The sequence below is a fragment of the Sinocyclocheilus rhinocerous genome, unplaced genomic scaffold (assembly GCF_001515625.1).
Source record: "Sinocyclocheilus rhinocerous isolate Xijiao unplaced genomic scaffold, SAMN03320098_v1.1 scaffold295, whole genome shotgun sequence".
Taxonomy (NCBI): domain Eukaryota; kingdom Metazoa; phylum Chordata; class Actinopteri; order Cypriniformes; family Cyprinidae; genus Sinocyclocheilus; species Sinocyclocheilus rhinocerous.
In genome coordinates, this window is record NW_015647035.1 from 1,856,704 (window position 1) to 1,875,871 (window position 19,168).

At 38.3% G+C, this 19,168-nt stretch overlaps 2 protein-coding genes across 3 annotated transcripts in view; one reads left to right on the plus strand and one right to left on the minus strand.

The window, feature by feature from the left end:
- lrmda (leucine rich melanocyte differentiation associated) overlaps positions 1 to 11,890 on the minus strand; it is a 299,448-nt gene extending 287,558 nt beyond the window's left edge. Inside the window, exons 1-2 of the mRNA XM_016512677.1 lie at positions 11,821 to 11,890; positions 11,282 to 11,382 (exon numbers count right to left, since the gene is read on the minus strand). Of these exons, the coding sequence (XP_016368163.1) occupies positions 11,282 to 11,382; positions 11,821 to 11,862 (143 nt within the window). The 5' untranslated portion in view covers positions 11,863 to 11,890. The remainder of the gene's footprint in view (positions 1 to 11,281; positions 11,383 to 11,820) is intronic.
- Positions 11,891 to 12,099: 209 nt separating this feature from the next.
- znf503 (zinc finger protein 503) lies at positions 12,100 to 18,901 on the plus strand. Of its 2 annotated transcripts, XR_001636360.1 has the most exons (3): positions 12,100 to 12,180; positions 12,354 to 12,657; positions 17,050 to 17,124. XR_001636360.1 is itself a non-coding variant. In XM_016512676.1 (2 exons), the coding sequence occupies exons 1-2, from the start codon at positions 16,397 to 16,399 to the stop codon at positions 18,469 to 18,471; spliced, it is 1,677 nt and encodes a 558-aa protein (XP_016368162.1). In that variant the 5' UTR covers positions 15,989 to 16,396; the 3' UTR covers positions 18,472 to 18,901. The 2 variants fall into 2 exon arrangements, 1 of the variants encoding a protein (XP_016368162.1); XM_016512676.1 differs by lacking the exons at positions 12,100 to 12,180; positions 12,354 to 12,657 and adding an exon at positions 15,989 to 16,651 and having other exon boundaries at positions 17,050 to 18,901.
- The last annotated feature ends 267 nt before the right edge of the window (positions 18,902 to 19,168 follow it).

Here is a 19,168-nt window from a genome sequence, read left to right on the forward strand (position 1 = left end):
GTATCTGTCTTCGCTTTTCAGAACCAGCTCACTAGGAGACACTGCGGGAGACAAAGTGTCATGGAGCAAGCACATTGAGAGGATAGTACCGAGGGGGAACCCTTTGTTCTGTTTCCAAACTGCTATGCTCTTTTTTTTCCCTTTGGGAAACGTCCAGGGGGAAGTTGAAGTATGGCAGGCTCTTTTTTGCTTCAAAGCACTAATAAGTTCCATGCCTGTGAGTTGCTTACATCATTAATCAGCGAGATGGCTTTGCGTGATAAAGGACGTAAACTGGCAGCAAACCATGGACTAACACAGATTTAACATCATACCAGCAGCCCAGATGCCAGCCGTTGCTCGTATTCCAGCGCTCCAGTCACAGGTCAGCCATGCATCAACACAGCGAAAATACCATTTTACTAAACATGTCAGCGACGAATTAAACATCCTTCTTCATTAGCATGATGTTAAAGCCGTTTGTGGATTAAGCTTTACGATAATCAATCAACATGAATGAGAGCCTAAATGTGATGCGATATTGACGGACCACTTTCTAAAGCGAAGAGAGAATGATGTCTAACTCGTTTGTTTCTAAACATGTCAAAACAGAGGAAGGGAGTCAGGCATGTCTGCCATGCGGGGCCCCATCAGGTCAGGCTATAAAAATCCATCACTGGGTTTGTGCTCTGCTAAAGCGCTAAGGAAACATATTGTAGATTTTAAGAGCCTTTTTATTTCAGCCAGACTGTGTACTAAAACTAATTGGATTTCTGTCAATGGAAAAATATATCCCTGGGAAGACTTTGAACTACATAACGCTGACGGTACAACGGCCCATGAGGGACCGACCCTTCCTCAATGCCAAATGTGAGGGAGGAAAATTAAACCAACGGTCAACATAAAATATTAAAATAGCATGGTATCGAGTTTTTGAAAAATGATGTCAGGCTCACTCATTAGGTTCACCAACACAGTGAATTAAGCTACATTTAGTGGGTGATAATTGAAATCATAGCTGTAGTCATTACCGCTGACATGTCTCTAAATAATACCCTATACATTTCCCCTCAGTTTTTTGGGGGGCTCTGTGACAGCTGGCAGGGCCTGAGAAAAATAAAGTACAGAAACTATTATTCTCCCGTGTGACCGGCCTTCCTATTCTCTCTTCCTTAAAGCCAATAAAACGCCAGCTTTTATTCTAACCCTCCAAAGTGCTGGCTGGATGTCAGCTATCCTCTCTAAAGCCCTGCCACAGAAAACTGAGGGCCTGTAAATCACTATGTCACAGGCACACCATCCGTCTTCGGGTATACAATAAAACAGGGATGCAGTTATAGAGAGAATGACGCCCGTGCCCAATATATATTTAATTTGAACAAAAAGAGAACATAAAGACATTCCCTTCCATTCAAGACCAACAGTTTGAGATGTGCCTGGACGGGCTGTACAGCGCGTTCAAACAGATATTTGGCTGATGGAAATGCTGATAATGATTTGAAGATAATCATTTTGCCATCAGTGCTCTTTTGTTGCCCTGTAACAGCGGAACTGTGATTTATGCTGCAGACTGCAGAACATTTATTGCATTTTCGATAGGTGAAGATGATATTGGACAGACACGTAAAATCATTTTGCACTTAACTATTTTTTTTCTTTTGGAATAAACATTTACCTCAATGAAGCCATTCTTTTATTTAAGATGTCAGAGCAGCAGTCTTTAGAGCATTATTTCAAAACCAAAGTACACAAGTCAGCAGTCAGAACTGACATTTACAATCTAGGTGGTTTGTGAGATAAACACAGGATGATTAGTGATCGTTTGACAAAGCGGAGACCTTTCCACCACTCAACACGGAATGTTCCTAGAAAGTTGAATTAGAAATTAGATTTAGAGACATTTCGTTATAAGAGCATGTAACAGAAAGCATCTTGAAAGCTTTTCTTATTTAGTGGGTCCTTTAGTTTACGGTTCAAGTCCAAACACTAGAGTCAGTCTGTGCGTTCATACCTGTGTTTTAACTTTTGCCATCCAGACGGGACAGAAGGACAGACATCTAAATGAACACCATATTGCTGCGGTTTGGCAGTAACATGTGGAAGAAAAATGTTTTTTTTTTTATCAGATACAAGGTTGTCATCTTACCAAAATACAGACAGCATGATTTGCCGGCAAGAACATTTCAAAACTAATTTGGTAGGACTTAATGAAGTTCCTCTCTCGTTGGCTGGACAGAAGACGGTGCCTGTTTTGGCAGCAGCAGAGAGACTGCACATCAACTGGATTTTATTCTTCCCGGGGCAATCAAGTACAGCTCTGTTTATGCAATGAGCAGGACTGCGATGCAAAAGAGAAAAGGACGTGTGGCTCCTCAAGTTAAGGTCATCTACATAAGAAACGGCTGGAAATATCAAGACAAGATGAAGGCATCCCTTCCTGTTGCTGTTAAAACAGAAAAACAGCAAAGATAAATAACTAAAACTAAATATCACAATGAGAATGGAGGTATGGCAATGAGTAAGTTACAATCAAGCTACAATGGGTTTTGTGTGTAGTCGAGCTATCCAAGCCTATCTGTCCAAGTACACATGACATAGGCAACAAATAATAGATGCGCTTTTTCTTTCAGAACAAGTGTAAATGTTTGAATACATGATAGCTGAAGCCGAGCCACAATCATCTAAATCCACAATTATCTAGGTCTGTTATCTTATCTCGCCAAAAAAAGGGTCTAATGTGATTTCAGTTAGACTAAAACATTTATATGACATATTAAAAACACAAATTACTGCTTTACTCCGACTAAAAGTCTGTGTAAAGCTATTTTACATATGTTTTCGTATATAAATATGTGGAGACCAAGATTTTTTGTAAATTATCACAACCAGGTAATATGCATTTACGTGACGAAGGCATCGCTAGCTATCAAACTGAAGGCTGTAGTAACTAACGGTAATGACAGTAACTCGCGATTGAGCGGGCGAACCACTGATGCTAATGCGCTCTAGTTATTTAGTGTGTTCGACTTGAAGCAGCGCTTCGCAGACTGATCGGTGTATGACATCAAAGTACTGCGAGAGCAGATTCGAAAGCATAAGGAGCGTCTGCTCTCATAGCTCTCACGGTACTTTGACGTTATTCAATGATCGGTCTGTGCAGCGCTGCTTCAAGTCCAATACACCTCTTATTATAGTGTTAGGGGAGGGGCTGTACTCAGTGGCTCCAGTGCGTCATCGAGACATGATTTCAGACCCGTCCAAAAAATCCTGAACACAAAAAAGGTGAAAAACTATTTAATGGTCTAACTCCACAATTCAGTACTACATCGCTCACAGTCTTTGTAACGTGTTTTCAGCAATACATTTCTAACATTTATAATGTTTAGAAATAATTCTCTGAATTGCCTTTTCACGGACTTTAGACTTTTAAAGTGTATTTAAACATAAACATACATACATTATAATGATGTGGATTACAGATCAGGCCCAAAAAACAAATATAGTGATTTAGGTCAAGATCTCACTCATAAGAAATTCTCTCTTTTGTTTAAAGTCATGTTTGCTTTGACAAACATGGAAAGGAAATTATTTGAAATAATTTCCTTTAGCATAACTGGGTCATATCTTCACTGTGGAACAAAGACGCACAACCACCACACACTAAACTTATTTAAATTATCCATTAGCAAAGCAGCAAGTAACAAACATGTCAACTATAATGCATCCAAAATGGTTTCTCTGTACTCTCACAATTTTGCCTGTCAGCTCATCCTCTCTTGAAACAATCACAGAGGTACAAATTTGCTCAGAGAAATTAAATGAGATTTTATTGCTTCATAGTTGATTTATAAGAGCGGCACCCTGAATGAAAATGCATAAATTCCATTTCTGTCACTTGCGCCCGTCTAACAAACTAATGCAAGCCAAACAGTTCGGGCTGTTCCCAAATATTAGCGCTAAATAAGCCTGATAGATCAGATATGGAAAATTCTCATTTCCACAAAAGCATCAATTTCCATACCCTCTGCGGGCTAAGTGATTTGACGACTTCATTTCGACAGTTTCTCCCTCGTATTCTTAACTGACATTTTATCTACATACTGGCACAGCCGCAGATTGAACACACCCGGAAGACAATGACAGGCCCTTCTACCATTGTCACTTCTCATTTCGGCGAAGAGCGATGCGTTTTACTGGCTTATGCCAATAATAGCCCCATCAAAAAGGAGACTCCACCTTGCTCTGATGTTGAGGGAGCACTTCATGTCGCAGGCTCTCATTTGTCAATTAACAGGAGCCTTCTGGTGTTGGCGCGCGGGGGCTTAAAAGACAAAGTCTCACCCATGACAAATGAAGAGAGACAGATGAGTGAAGCATGAGCTGGAGTGTAATACTATAATGTGCTTTAGATATGAATATAAAACGACATTACTGACAGTCCATACAAGGTTATATTAAATTTCTCGGTGTACCCAGCCAACGTACTTTGTCTTCTTTGTTCCGTTTTCATCAAACTACTTGCATCTCATTGTGACAGGCCGTCTACATTTAAAGCAGCTCCATTTGAAAATGCAAGTGAGCATATTTGATTTGCCATCAAGACATATACGCATGGGAGCACGGGTTTTTGTGTGAGTTAATGAAGTAATGCATAACTAGTGATCTCAAATTTCAAGAGCGCTTCAGTCCAACTGTGTAGTTACAGACCGCGATTGTGCCCTCGTCATGCCACTTCTCCCCTGCCCCTCCAGAGGTCTGTGCACACCACTGATTTTACATTCTGTTGGATGTTTGGCTGTTACATTCAAGCTTTATACAACTTGTAACAGTTTCCCTTTGAAATATATTCTCCTTGATTTGGCTGTTGGCTCATATGTAAGGTGGCCTAATAAACTGAATCTGATAGCAGACAGACTGTCAGACCTCCGAGACAGAATGTGACACCGGAGGGAGGAATTCGCAGCCGCTTCGTTCCATTGCATGACTGAGGGCCATCATGTTTACCCCTCATCTGGACAGGACCAGACAAGACAATAACATTCCCTTTGCTTTCACCATCCACTCCCCACAAAGTCAGGCATGTCTAGGACACTGGTGGGGACACTTTGACAGCAATCCCAGACCTGGGATTACTCCTCCTGTCTTATGATCTAATACCTTTTCATGGCTAGTCTTGAGAAAGTTACCGTTTCACCTTCATACCAATTCAATGTTAAAACCACACAAAAGCCACCTTGTGAAAGGTCTGATAAACTGAATGTGATTTCACATGCGTGTTCGCAGAGATTCTCTCGGACACCTCTCACATCAGGTAACATAGCCTGCGAGTGCACAGTGGTTTTGGGCTGTGGTACATCACTGTCTGATAACTGAACATCTAACTTCCATTTTGAGAATTCAATAATATAATTTTATAATTCAATAAAATGGAGAAGAAATAATAGCTCAAAAACATCATGACTGAACTTTTGACTTTATTAATTGATCTTCACAGGCAGCACATAAGATATCATGATGTAATCCATAACAAACAACAACATTTTTATTTGATACATTTTCATTAAATTAGGCAGTCTAAGATTTGGTAAATGCATATTTATTTATTTATGAATTACATATTTTAACTAGTGGATTAGTTCACACAAACGTAAATTGTCATTATTTACTCATTCTCAGGTCAATACAAAACAATACACATTTCTTTCTCTAGGGAAAACAATAGAATTGTATTTTCCTTACGGTGTTGTTTGAACCCCATTTCATTATTGACTTTCATTATATGGCCAAAAGCAGTATATTTTCATTCAAAAAATATATTCCAAAATATTACTATATAATACATGAATATTAACATTCTAAAATATATTATTTTGTGTTCCACAGAATAAAGAAAGTCATAAACGTTTGGAACAACAATTATGTAAATTATGTACATTATGACAATTTTAATTTTTGTGTGAACTATCAAGTCAAGTCAAGTCACCTTTATTTATATAGCGCTTTTAACAATACAGATTGTGTCAAAGCAACTGAACAGCATTAATTAGGAAAATAGTGTGTCAATAATGCAAAATGACAATAGTAAACACTGATTTTCCAGTTAAAGACAGTTCATCATTGAATTCAGTGATGTCTTCATTCAGCTCAGTTCAGTTTAAATAGTATTTTTGAATAGTATTTTTGCTTTAAATAGGTAGTAGTATATAAGGCTTGTTTCAGGTTCACCTCACCCAGTCATACACATTTTTAAGGGGGGATGTTCAAATAGGACAAATCTTCAGCAGTCGTGGCCTAATGGTTAGAGAGTCGGACTTGTAACCCGTTGGTACCGGCAGGGATTGTAGGTGAGGGGAGTGAATGACCTCTTCCACCCTCAATACCACGACTGAGGTGAGACCCTGGAGCAAGCCAATTTTTTTTAACCTTACCAAATCAAATTAAACTATTTACACTGCAAAATTACAACTGCAGTAAATAATGTTATGAGATTAATGTTTTAAATAAAATTTTTAATATATAAATAAGAAATGTTTGGGGAAAATGCATACTTTTAAACATGAGACTAATCCGCCAGTATTCAACCGTTTCCTTTATAACTCATCATTCATTCCTTCATAATCATTGAGTAACAAGCACGCCGAGTATTGCTTGGAGAATGTGCAATACTTCTGTTCAGATCTTTGTTTGGAAATATTTTCGTCAGTCAATATTGTGTATAAAAATGTTTTGTGTCTAAACTTAATATACTACTTGTTTGTTGAACTAAAATCCATGTAACATTTGCAATCGTGAAAATATTCGTCTAAATAGCTCCCTTGTCATGGTATGTTACATAACTACATCATGTTCATTTTTACCCCAATATGTTTGTTCTGTGAGTTTCTTTATGTGTGCCGTTATGCTCATTTGATTTGATTCCTCCATGAAAGTCTTTTACAGACACAGCACAAGCCTCAACAGCGCGACATTGATACCAGAAATACACTATGCATTATCAATCGCTGTTTAAGCTGAATGTAATAAGATCAGAAGAATCATTTTCGCATTTTGATATGTAACTAGTTATTTTTTGATCACTTAAGTTTTAATCAGGCTATTTCCCCCATCAGGCAAGTAAAATTCTCGAGACATTCTCGAGGCTGCTCAGCTAGCTAGTTCAGTCTGTATTTTGCTACCGCAATTCTTCCTGATGACGCAGTGACTACAGTGGGGGAAAAAACTTCAGTATGTCCAATGATTGTAAACAGTCATGGAGTCCTTCAGACTGGATACATTTTTGCAGTAATGTGACCAAAATTATTTAAGACCCACTGAATCTGAATTTAAGACATTAAGACTTTTAAGGCCACCCTGTTCATAAAAAAAAACTAAACAGAAAGGAACAGGATGCAGATGTCTCAACACGCACTTTTGAAAGTTTTTAACAACACAATGGCCAAAGATTTCAGTCTAAACATGCATGTCTGTAGCAACAATGTTTTAAAGGGGATGAATTAAAGGGATACAACATTCAAAAAGGAAAATTGTCATTTATGTTCATGTGGATCTTAAAATGCAAGACTTTCTTCTGTGGAACATAATAGATGATATTTTGAAGAACGCTGGAAACCAACACTGGAGACCATTGATTACTATTGTATGAAAAAAAAAAAAAAGAGACATTTCTGAAAAAATACATTCTTTTAATTCTGCAGAAAAAAAGAAATAAATGATGAGCAAATGATGACATAGGCCTAACTTTCATTTTTGAGTGAAGTCTTTAAAAGATTTTAAAAAGATGCAAGCAGAGAGGGATTTACGTTGCAAACTGTTGATTAAAAAGCTAATGAAATAAAATCTAAGAATCTAAAACTAGTCAATGTAGATGACTAGACAACTACCGTGACACATCCCGCATAAATGCTCATTTCTGGATGACTCAAACTGTCTTGTGGCAGCCCTGAGGACAACAAAAGAACCTTTCTATCACTTTGTCATGTTCACATATTTAAGTCCTCATGCTAGAGGGCAGGATGTCTGTCTATTAACTTCTTACTGTGAGGTCTTTGTGTGAACATGGCAGAAGAAGTAGTGAAATCCTGACTGTAGCCCACATCCTCACTTTATTCTGATCACATGCCTCTTTATAAATTAAATTTCACACTGAATGTAACCCTAGCCCCAACAAAGCACATGACCTAAACAGCTTCAGTAACAGAACCTTCTGTTCTGCTCAAAGGCTCTGTGAAGTGGTAAAAAAGACAATTATTTCAGAGCCAGCTTTGGCATTCTTGCAAGGGAGGCTTTCTACTGACAAGCCCTGTTGCCAAAAATCATCTTTATTGGCAGTGTGATTCTAAGTGAGCAAGACGAGTTATTCTAAAACATAAATGGTGAAACCTCACTCTTCTGCGTGTACGTCACTACATCGGTAATGTAAATCTTGCAGTGTTTTAATGGAAAGACAATGAACATGACATTGTTCTAGAAGCATTCCCATTAATTGCCTATCGATGTGCCCAACTATTCTGGTAATTATCTTACACATAAAAAGCTATAAATGATATGATGATAGCATAATGTCTCAGCAAAGGCAATAAACCACAGTGTAAGCGTTTCTATGTGTAGCAATGCTGCGTATTTTACTACTATGTGTATGGTGAAACTATTAGGAAACATTACAGCCGAAACTGATGCAATAAAGAGCATTTCATAAAAGAACAAGCATCACTCCAAACCACTAACTTCGTGAATACATGGTGTAGATACTGATTTCTTCAGTCATGATCGTATATGGACTCTGTATAATTCATGCACATGACAGCTGACCAAATTATGTATGTGACCCAAAAAAAAAAAAAAAGACAACATTTTATGCCTGAATATTGATAATTCTGGGTTCTACAGTCTTCACCAAATGCCGGGTCACCAGTCACAAATGCTCATTAGGAATATCAATGCACCGATAAGCGTACATTTATGTGTGACACATGGAAGCAGCACAGGATTTGGCAATTATTAATGTGACAGACTCCAGTGCAAAGCGAATCAATTAAATGGAAGATTCCACATTTTCAGCACAGATAACTGCCTCAAGACGACAATTTTCACATGACAAAAAGAGGCCCATTCAGAGTCCTTCAAGGCCTGACAGGTCAAGAAAAGAAGTCTGAAACAAAGGCACCTTATAACCATCATCTCCTCTCTTTTAGTTGTCAGATCAGCTTTGCTAGTCCTGCTAGTGAAATGGCATCCCCTCCCCAGCTGCCACAAGGTGCTTCTTCATGTCCTGTCAAAGGAATCTTTTATTCTATTTGCTCAGCATTAACATGTCACATTTATTGATCAGGCTTTTTATCTGGCCACAGCATGGCACGCCGCTACTGTACCCGCTGTTCTCTGAGGTCTCAATGACATGGCTGATGAAGTAATGCACATAATGCATGTATTGAATTGCACTTAATGCAGAGGTGTGACTGTAAGCATGACAGGTAGATTGAATCAGAGATGTTGTATGCGGTTGGGATCCTGTCATTTATGACAGTGTTCTAGAATGTTTCACATGATAGAAACATCCTGCAAGGACTTCCTCAACCAATTCGGGCCTAATATTACATATTTAATAGACAAATATGATATGAATTCATTAATGTCCATTGCCAACATCTGCGGTCAAGCAACATTTTAAAGGGTCTAACAGAAGTGCACTAAAACTACCTATATTGGCAATTTTCCATCTTTCCAGGTGCTATTCCAGAAGGCAAGATTAACTTGCCATGACATATAGCCTGAACTCTCGGTTGATTAACCCAAACCTTGCTTACTCGAGGTATGCTGGTTCCAAAAACGTGTCTGGGAGTAAGTTCAGTCGACTATTGACTGAACAGAGTACGTTCACGGTTAACACACAAGACATACTAAACAGAGCGACGAATCAACAAGTCACCATGGAAACGGACGCTAAGAAAATGCACGCCATACTGCTTCTTTTGTTCTTCTTTTGTTCAATGTCCATTTGCATACTTAGTGCATATCACCACCTAATTGGTGGTTGTGCTATAATTTTTCTTAAATTTTCTCTTTCATTTTTTTATGCTAATTATATAAAAAGCCATATCACATGTTTATTTTTATTATAGAAATACATTATAGAAAATGCAGATCCATGATGTGAGATGATAAAATAAACATTACCTTGTTATAATAGTTTTATAATTAATTTATATCAATAACTATTATATATGACATTAAAATAAATACCATAATAAAATAACATAATATTACCTAATATATCACTTATATTAGTGCTTTATAATTAACATATTCAAATAAATATATATATATATATATATATAACATTGTAATGTTTTTTTTGCAATGCTTGTAATGTTTTTTAAAGAAGTCTATTATGCTCATCAAGGCTGCATTTATTTGATCAAAAATACAGAAAAAAACAGTAATCTTGCAAAATGTTATTACAATATAAAATAATGGTTTCTATACAGTTCAAAAGTTTAGGGTCAGTACATTTTTATTCTTTCTTTTTTTGAAAGAAATTAAAACTTTTATTCAGCAAGGATGTGTTAAATTGATAAGAAGTGATAGTAAAGATTTATATTGTTAGAAAATATATATATTTTGAATAAATGCTGTTCTTTTTAACTTTTTATTCATCAAAGAATCCTGAAAAAAAGTATCAAAGGTTCCAAAAAAATATTAAGCAGCACATTTGATCAAATAAATGCAGCCTTGATGAGCATAAGAGACTTCTTTAAAAAACATTACAAGTCTTACTGATCCCAAACTTTTGAGCAGTAGTGTACTATATTGTAAACAGTAAAAAGTGTATATATGTAAACTATATTGTAATAATATACATTATTGTGCACAATCTGCCATGCCCACTGGAGTCTTGTCAATAGGTCGAGCATGCACTGATAACTCTTAAGTAAACTAACCCTGAAATAGACCCTGCTCCGGAGCAGGTTATGTTCAGAAAATAAGTTGCTATGGCTACTTGCATAACCTGAAAGTTACCTCCGTTTTTGAAACCAAAAGCTGAGTTTATCCACCTACTTACCCTTAAACATACCCGGTTATGTCACATAACCTGCTTTCTGGAATACCCCCAGACAGGATAATGTGGGACATAATCCTGTTGCAAAACCTATTGGGAAAACTTATGTCTCTCCCTCCTCAGGTCCATACAGGAATCCAGTATGTGCAAAATAGGTGCCATGCTTGTCATCACTGTCTCCCATCATCACAGACCTCCTATTATCACTGTCTGTTAAGAGTTACACTGAGACAAACAATAACTTACCTCAGTTGGTTGAAGCTGAGATCTAATCTTCTTGCCACTTCTCCATATTTTGCCCCAAGAAAATCTGGAATGTCTTCCCAATCATGCCCAATGCAGGACACCTGCATAAACGCAACAGAGAGAGGGAGCTATATCAGTTTTATTACATAGCTGGAACTTTGAAGTATTTTTCTTTCAAGAAATAGAACTTCTTAACCATTACACTGAACTGATGGAGATTAAAGATATGTTTGAAGCTGTTCAGCTGTCCATAAACATGTGACGGCTAATAATTCAAATACAACTATTGTGTGAATGAAACCACTGTTATTATGTTAGTCAACAACTATTTAAGCTGTTTAAAATAAATATTTGTCATAATATTTTTGACTAGAGTTGTCTCGCGACACAGAAAATATATTTATATAAATATATCCTCCGTTTTTATCTACATGACACAGCATGACAAACAAAACAAACGCACACTTTGGGGCATTTGGTGTCTACTGGTTGAATAGTATACAGGTCACAGGACAACGTGTTTGCAGTATTTCACTTACCTGACTTCCATTCACTACAACCATTGACTCGTTGTATGCCATTGCAGTCAAATGACAGTTCAGAAGGAAAAAAGCATCAAACGAAGACCACCACAGTTGTTTTTTCTGCTCATACGACTGAAACGTGTTCTTTATGTTTTCAAAATAAACTTTTAAATTACGCTCCGAATGAAGCTTTACTTCTTCCGCGTGCTTGTGTCAGCTGATCTAGGACGGAAGCACGCGCCAGCGTTCAATTGCTCAAATCTGTTTCAGCTGCTTATGTTGCCATAAAAATAATGGTGAGTGAGTAGTATTCCTGCTAGCAATCCAGACAGCTTTCGTTTGAAAAAGTAACAGTTTTAGTCACTGGATGTCGGGGTAAGTTTGCAAAGTATGTGTTAAAAGTGTTACACAACGTATAATAACTCAGAAGTCATATTTCACTGTATTATAATTTCGCTAATCATATTTAACTGTCCTATTCGTGTGTTCATATAATCGCTTAAGTTAAAATAACACATTAAAGCTTTATTGTTGTCCTTATATGACAGGACACGCAGAAAGAGAGAAGCACAAAAGCTTTGGTTGGGAGCGCCATGACGTCACATCGGATCCTCCCACAGGCGGAAGTTTTGGATCGCGCGCGCAGTCTTTTGGAGACGAGCAGGATCTTATGATGGCGGCAGCGCACGGACACTAGAATAATGCATTTACTTAGTTAGGCTGCTAAAATGTGCTTCATAGGACATCATTGGAAATCTGTTTAAATGATCATCTTTATAGGAAATGAAAGGATTGTGCCTGTAAATGTTCATACCTGTCGTAACACATCGGAGCGCGTGTGTGTAATTTCAGGTAAAGTGGTTCATTGTGTTCTCTTTTTACCAAACTTAATGATAGGAAATGCTTTGTAATGCTTGTGAAGGAAGAACCCTTTTTTCTTGATTATGATTATTTTTATAGATGTTTCGAAAGAAAGGAAGCGGACTAAGACGCTGTATAGCCTAACGTTACGCAAAATAAGCCGTTTTCATTTTTAAAGAATTTGAGTTGGTTGAATTTCAGCATTGTAGCCTACTTATGTGAGAGTTTTTCTAAACACTAAAAATATAATAAATACTGTGTTTTTTTTTTTTTTATTGGAACTGATTTTGTGTTACTAAGCTGCTTTACCTAGCCTATCACTTAATGTCTACAACCCTTTCAGATTTATTTGTAACTTGGGGGGGAAATCAATGTGAAAGGTGTTATGGTTTATTTTGATAAATCATAATGTCCTCAACTTTGACTACAGAAAATGTTTTGCACAAGTGTTTTCGGCTGCTTTAGGCAGCTCTGTAAATGACGATATTTAGTCATGCATAAACATGACGATATGAAATGCATGAAAATACATTTGCATTTAAATAATATGAATTATTCCCTCCCCCCCAAAATATGTTCCCATTTAAGGGTAATACCGAGTGCTTGGTATCTGGTTCAGAAACTCATTCGTCATGCAGACAATAAAGAGAAAATTGTTGCCCGATGCTGGAAATTTATGGTTACCCTTCTCTGCCCTAATAACTCACGCAGTGTCACGCGCTGACAGCTTGTGCAGAAAACAGTCACACATCTTTACATACTGAAGAAAGACTCTGTGTTAAGCTTGTTTAAAATGGCCGATATCAACACTAGTGTCTGTTTGAATCTGTGTACAGCAGTCTTCCCAGTATTTGCACTTTCAAAAACGTATACAAATATGTAATGTTAATGTACAAATCAAGACTGAAAAAGGCTGCTCAATTATATATATATCTTTTTTCTATTTGTTTCGACTCGACATTCAAGGGTTTTCAAAACTGTAACCAAACTATGTGCATGTCTTCTAACAAGGCCTGTGTGTTATATGGCTAAATAATTCTAACTTTCTAAATATTAGAACACGTAAACTACGATAAAAAAGCCAAATGCTGAAATGCAATCAGTAAATACTGATTTCTGGAGAGAGAGAGAGAGAGCGTGTGTGTGAGAGAGTGAGATAGGATTAATAATTAGCTCACACGTTTATACGTTTATAGGCTTTTACAACAAAATTATTTATGTATAATTTTAAAAGTTAGATGCACTTAGAAAATTTGAGCAATGTTATTTTTATGAGGAAGAGGGGTGAGATGTTTGTATAGAGATTAAAACCGCGTTTTAGGATTAGGGTAAACCAGCAAAGTTTATTGTTTGTCATAGATCAGCGTTATCTGTTTCAATGTGTCTGACATACTCCAACAAAATGTACATTTATTTCTTTCACGCTGATGACTGTCCACTCCAGGTTTTCTTGCTCTCCTAGATGACCTGTCAAGCGGATTACCGCAGAAAGAGATTAATGGTGGAGGCGGGTTGCAATAATAATCGTTTTGTTTGATGTGACAACTTTGATAGGCGTTGATTTACTTACAAACTGATAGGCTTTTAATTGAGCGCCTCCATCCAGTGAGAGATGAAAGGCAAAGCGCATTGAAAAGCTGCCCGATTGCCCCGGAGCCTCAATACTGATTAGCCGTCTCAGCGGTGAATAGTTCAAGGCATTTTAAACTTCCTTTCTCAAAGGTCTGACAGTCCATTTCTCTTTCTTTTATGTCTTTTGGTATTGTCAAATAAAATTAATAATTTTATTTACACAATAAAATTTAGTTGACATGAATGAAAAAAAACTGTCTGGACTTTTATTATTATTATAATTATTATTAGGCCTATTATATTCTCGTTTCTTTTAACATTCCAAGTAAGTTCAAGTTTTGTTGGTTTTTGCCTGAGGCAATCTGATACCAGTTCACATTTGTGCAAAACATGTATCCGGAAAAACCTGAAACTGCATGTGAGACAAGGATAATATCATTTGAAGTAGCTATCATGTAGCCTACACCTGTCTGAAACTTAGTCTCAGCATGTTTAAAACAGGTCTTACTGCTCGTGCAGTCAGAAAATCTGTTTCTTTTTCATTCAGTATGCACTCGCAGAAGAAAATAAGTTAAAACAAAATTAAAAACGAATTAAACAAATAATAATGAACGTAAAATATGACAACAGGTAGTTACAGCATGCAATTGCTTGGTTAATTTTTTGGGGGGGGAAAGCTTACAAGTTTTATAGCCGATACAGTAAGCAAAAAATAATAATAAATACATAAATAAAACATTACTTGCCCCGTGTTATTTTAGAACTTTTTAGAAGTAAAATAATTCTATGTCATATTAATTTTTTTATATTTAATTCGGCCAAAAACGTCGTCAAAAGTACTTTAGAAGTTTAAAAAACTGGGTTGTTTTACTTAGCAGCTGTATTCTATAGGATAAATGACCAGTGGTTGATTTTCTGTTTCTGCCTCGATTGAAAATAGGCTAAACACGGGGAATAGGTTCTTGTCTTACCGCAGGTTTTAAAGAAAAACCTTTCCAAACTGAATAAAGCAGAGGAACATGCCCCTCAAATTAAGTGACTCTTCTCCAGGATGCTTCTTTTGCCCTTTTCTCCGTCACTCGCGGCAAATAATCAGCTTCAAAAGCTGACATGAAGTAAGAAAAGGATTGACGGCAACTGACAAATAACTGATTGATTGCGGTCGAGTAGAATTGACAGTTGACGGAGGGGTGGGATAGAAATAGAAGGGCGGTGTATATTATATTGAAAACATGTGACATTCACATCCCTCTATCACTGCATTGGTCTGCTCTTGTCAACGCTTGTCTGATTGGGGAATTCAAACACTACAAGTTAATCTTATGTTTCTGGTTTGATGTTTTCAGCCCACTTGCATTACAGTAAAAAAAAAAGACTAAACGCACACAGCATCTTGGAAGAAGACTAAATTTCATTTTATACAAAAAAGAAAAAAGTATTAAATCAAAAGGCTAGATGGTTAATAAAATGTAGTCCCTCATACAAAGGGGTGTATAATAAAAAAAATAGAATCCCAAAAACTTTAATGTTTTATTTCTGTTTTTGTTGGTGGTGTTAATTATTATCAATAAAAAGCGAGGCTTACTCTTATAAAACTACAAATCAGTCGAAGAATAAAGCTATGAGAGGGAATTATTTTTTTCACACTTAGTTTATATTTTAAAAAGATGGCAACTCCAAGGCAATCTGCTCGTGAAAATGAATAACGAGCATTTTAAATAAAAAAATTTGACACAGGCAGCGGCGTGTACGACAACCTACATATTGAGCAAAATCTCCTCCCCCAAGTTGTCAAAATAGAGGCGCTTACAGAAGGAGGAACGTCACATCCCCTTGACCCTCCAATCACCTCGGGGTCCCATTTGATTGGAAGGCGGCAAGGGCTTTAATCTCGGACTAATTCAGCTGCTTTTGAAGTGAAAATTTCTACTAGTTCTTGGTTTGGGAAGACAAGCGCGCGGACCTACGGGAAGAGACAGAGCGCGCGCTATGCCTGTGGTGTCACATGCGGCTCCGGATCTGCGATAGCCTCACGCTTTGCTCCAGACGGATTATACTATTTATCTTTATTTCTGCTATTTGAAAGAAGATTACAGCGTAGTTTTTTATTTATGAATCTGATAGATGAAATACCAACAAAATACATGAGAATTGGGTCATGATCACATCGCCCTCTGCTTCTGCTTCAAGAAATAGTGATACTGATCTAGTCTGGGAAAGCAGCAGCAGCTCTCGGAATAACTCCGCGGTCGTCAGCAAGCCTTTTCTCCGTTACGTCCCTCCTTCGGACCCTTTACGGCAAGCTAACCGACTTCCCATAAAGATTTTGAAAATGCTTACTGCACGCACAGGACACATTTTACACCCTGAATATCTTCAGCCATTGCCATCCACCCCGATCAGTCCGATTGAGGTAAGATGCGAATTCGATGGGTTTTTTTAAGCTGTTCCAAGTATTTTGTCCGCACTCTCTTTTTTCCGGAGAAATGACGGGACGGAATCTGGGATTGGACGTAGCGGAGCAGAGAGGATCAAATTAATAAAATCTTATAGCTAACATAGTATTTTAATTTGACCAGTTTTTCTCTTTAATTCAGCTAACATAATAAACGCGCCTTTGGCATAGGATATTTACCATTTCAGCCCGTTTTGCGCGATGCGCATATTCTCGAATCTCTTAAAACGTTCAAATAGAAGCGACGAGTCGTTTGATGAAGTTTATTTGTTGTGTACTTTGACAAATACGTTGCAATGATTACGCTTGCACACAATTGATGTGTCTTAATCTTTTATTTTTATCTATCCTCGCAGCTCGATGCCAAGAAAAGTCCTCTGGCTCTTCTTGCGCAAACATGCTCTCAGATCGGTAAACCGGACCCTCCACCCTCCTCCAAACACTCCTCGGTAACATCAAACGGATCTAACGAGAAAGAGTCGAAATCTGGTCCTTTAAAACTGAGTGACATCGGTGTGGAAGACAAATCCAGCTTCAAGCCGTACTCAAAGCCAGCGGATAAGAAGGACTCGTCTTCTGGGGTGTCTAACGGAGAGAAGTCTGGTTTCCGTGTGCCTAGCGCCACCTGCCAGCCGTTCACTCCCAGAACTGGCAGCCCGAATTCCAGCACTTCGGCTTCCCCGATGCCGTCAGATGGGAAGGGAGAGAGAGATGAAAAGAAAGAGTCTGATTGTAATAAAAACTGCACCTCAGATGGATCTGCACCGACCAGCGTAAGCCACAGCCGAATAAGCGTGAGCTGTGCGGGAATTAACGTGGAAGTCAACCAGCACCAGGAAACCACATCAGGATCCAAAGCAGCGACGTCGGAGTCCTCGTGTGTCACCTCTTCTTCCTCAGCCTCTGTCCTGGGGTCAGGACTGATAGCCCCCGTTTCTCCGTACAAACCCGGACAGACTGTTTTTCCTCTACCCCCGGCTGGCATGACGTACCCTGGAAGTTTAGCAGGGGCCTACGCTGGCTACCCTCAACACTTTCTGCCCCACGGTGGAAGTCTGGTCAATGCACAGTTTGCCAGCTCGCTGGGCTGCAGTAAAGCTGGCTCAAGCCCCCTAGCCGGGGCATCCCCTCCATCTATAATGTCTGCTAGCCTTTGTAGGGACCCTTATTGCTTGAGTTACCACTGTGCCAGCCACTTAGCAGGTGCAGCCGGAGCTTCCTGCACACACGACTCGGCGGCCGCGGCTGCTTTGAAGTCCGGATATCCACTCATGTACCCGACACACCCTTTGCACGGTGTTCACTCCTCGCCGCCATCTTTTGGTGGACACCCTTTGTATCCCTATGGCTTCGTGCTGCCCAACGACCCTCTACCGCATGTGTGTAACTGGGTGTCAGCTAATGGACCTTGTGACAAGCGTTTCTCGTCCTCCGAAGAACTTCTTAACCACCTGAGGACGCACACCGCGTTCACCGGGACCGACAAGTTGATGTCGGGTTATCCCAGTTCATCATCGTTAGCTAGTGCTGCCGCCGCAGCTATGGCGTGCCATATGCACATGCCGCCCTCAGGAGCCCCTGGGAGCCCCGGGACACTGGCACTTAGGAGCCCGCATCACGCGTTAGGACTAAGCAGCCGCTATCACCCGTATTCAAAGAGTCCGTTGCCTACTCCCGGCGCACCGGTTCCGTTACCTGCAGCCACCGGTCCTTATTACTCTCCCTATGCACTGTATGGTCAAAGACTCACCACAGCAGCAGCGCTTGGATACCAGTAAAAAGAAATCAGACTTTGTCCAAATTTATAGATTATAAAGATTGAAATATAAAGACTTTTATATCATCGCGCCACTGAAGGACTGGATCCGTGGACTCACTGTATTTATTTATGTCAGCTTAAAGCGGACGATAATACAAATGAAAATATTTGAGCAACTCAAAAGTGCATTACATTTGAATTGACATCTGTAGATAACGTGAAACACATGTTAGAGTACTAATAAAATAGGGGTCTTCAGTTGGATGTTGATTTGGAATTGCTATGATTGTATTGTTCTTTATTATTTAATGTCTCATTGAAAAGAAGATAATTTACATGCATGTTTGTTTCTTAAATCCCACATTGTCCACATGATTTGAAATTGCCGTTATTTTTCAGGTGTACACCACGGAGAGAGAATTGGTATTTTTTGTATGTATTCTGGAAAATAAGAAACAATTCTGTTCCATATTTCTGTCTTCAGTATTCATTAACTTCACATCACCAAAACTGAACTCAAACTAAATTCTGTCATTTAAGGATATTGATTTTGCCGTTTTAAATACAAACCATGTAATTTCCACGGTTGCAGCCTTTTTCAGGTTTTACAATTCTGCTAAATGATTTAACTGCGAATACGAGTTTAAATTATGAATGCATTCGTCGGTGTCTGAGAGATTCTATCATTATTATTATTATTATTATTGTTTATTTTT

Bases quoted from the DNA above. Each gene is read 5' to 3' on its own strand.
- znf503 (XM_016512676.1), top strand. From the start codon at position 16,397: ATGATCACATCGCCCTCTGCTTCTGCTTCAAGAAATAGTGATACTGAT. The intron at 16,652-17,049 runs GTAAGATGCGAA...CTATCCTCGCAG, and splicing joins CCCCGATCAGTCCGATTGAG to CTCGATGCCAAGAAAAGTCC.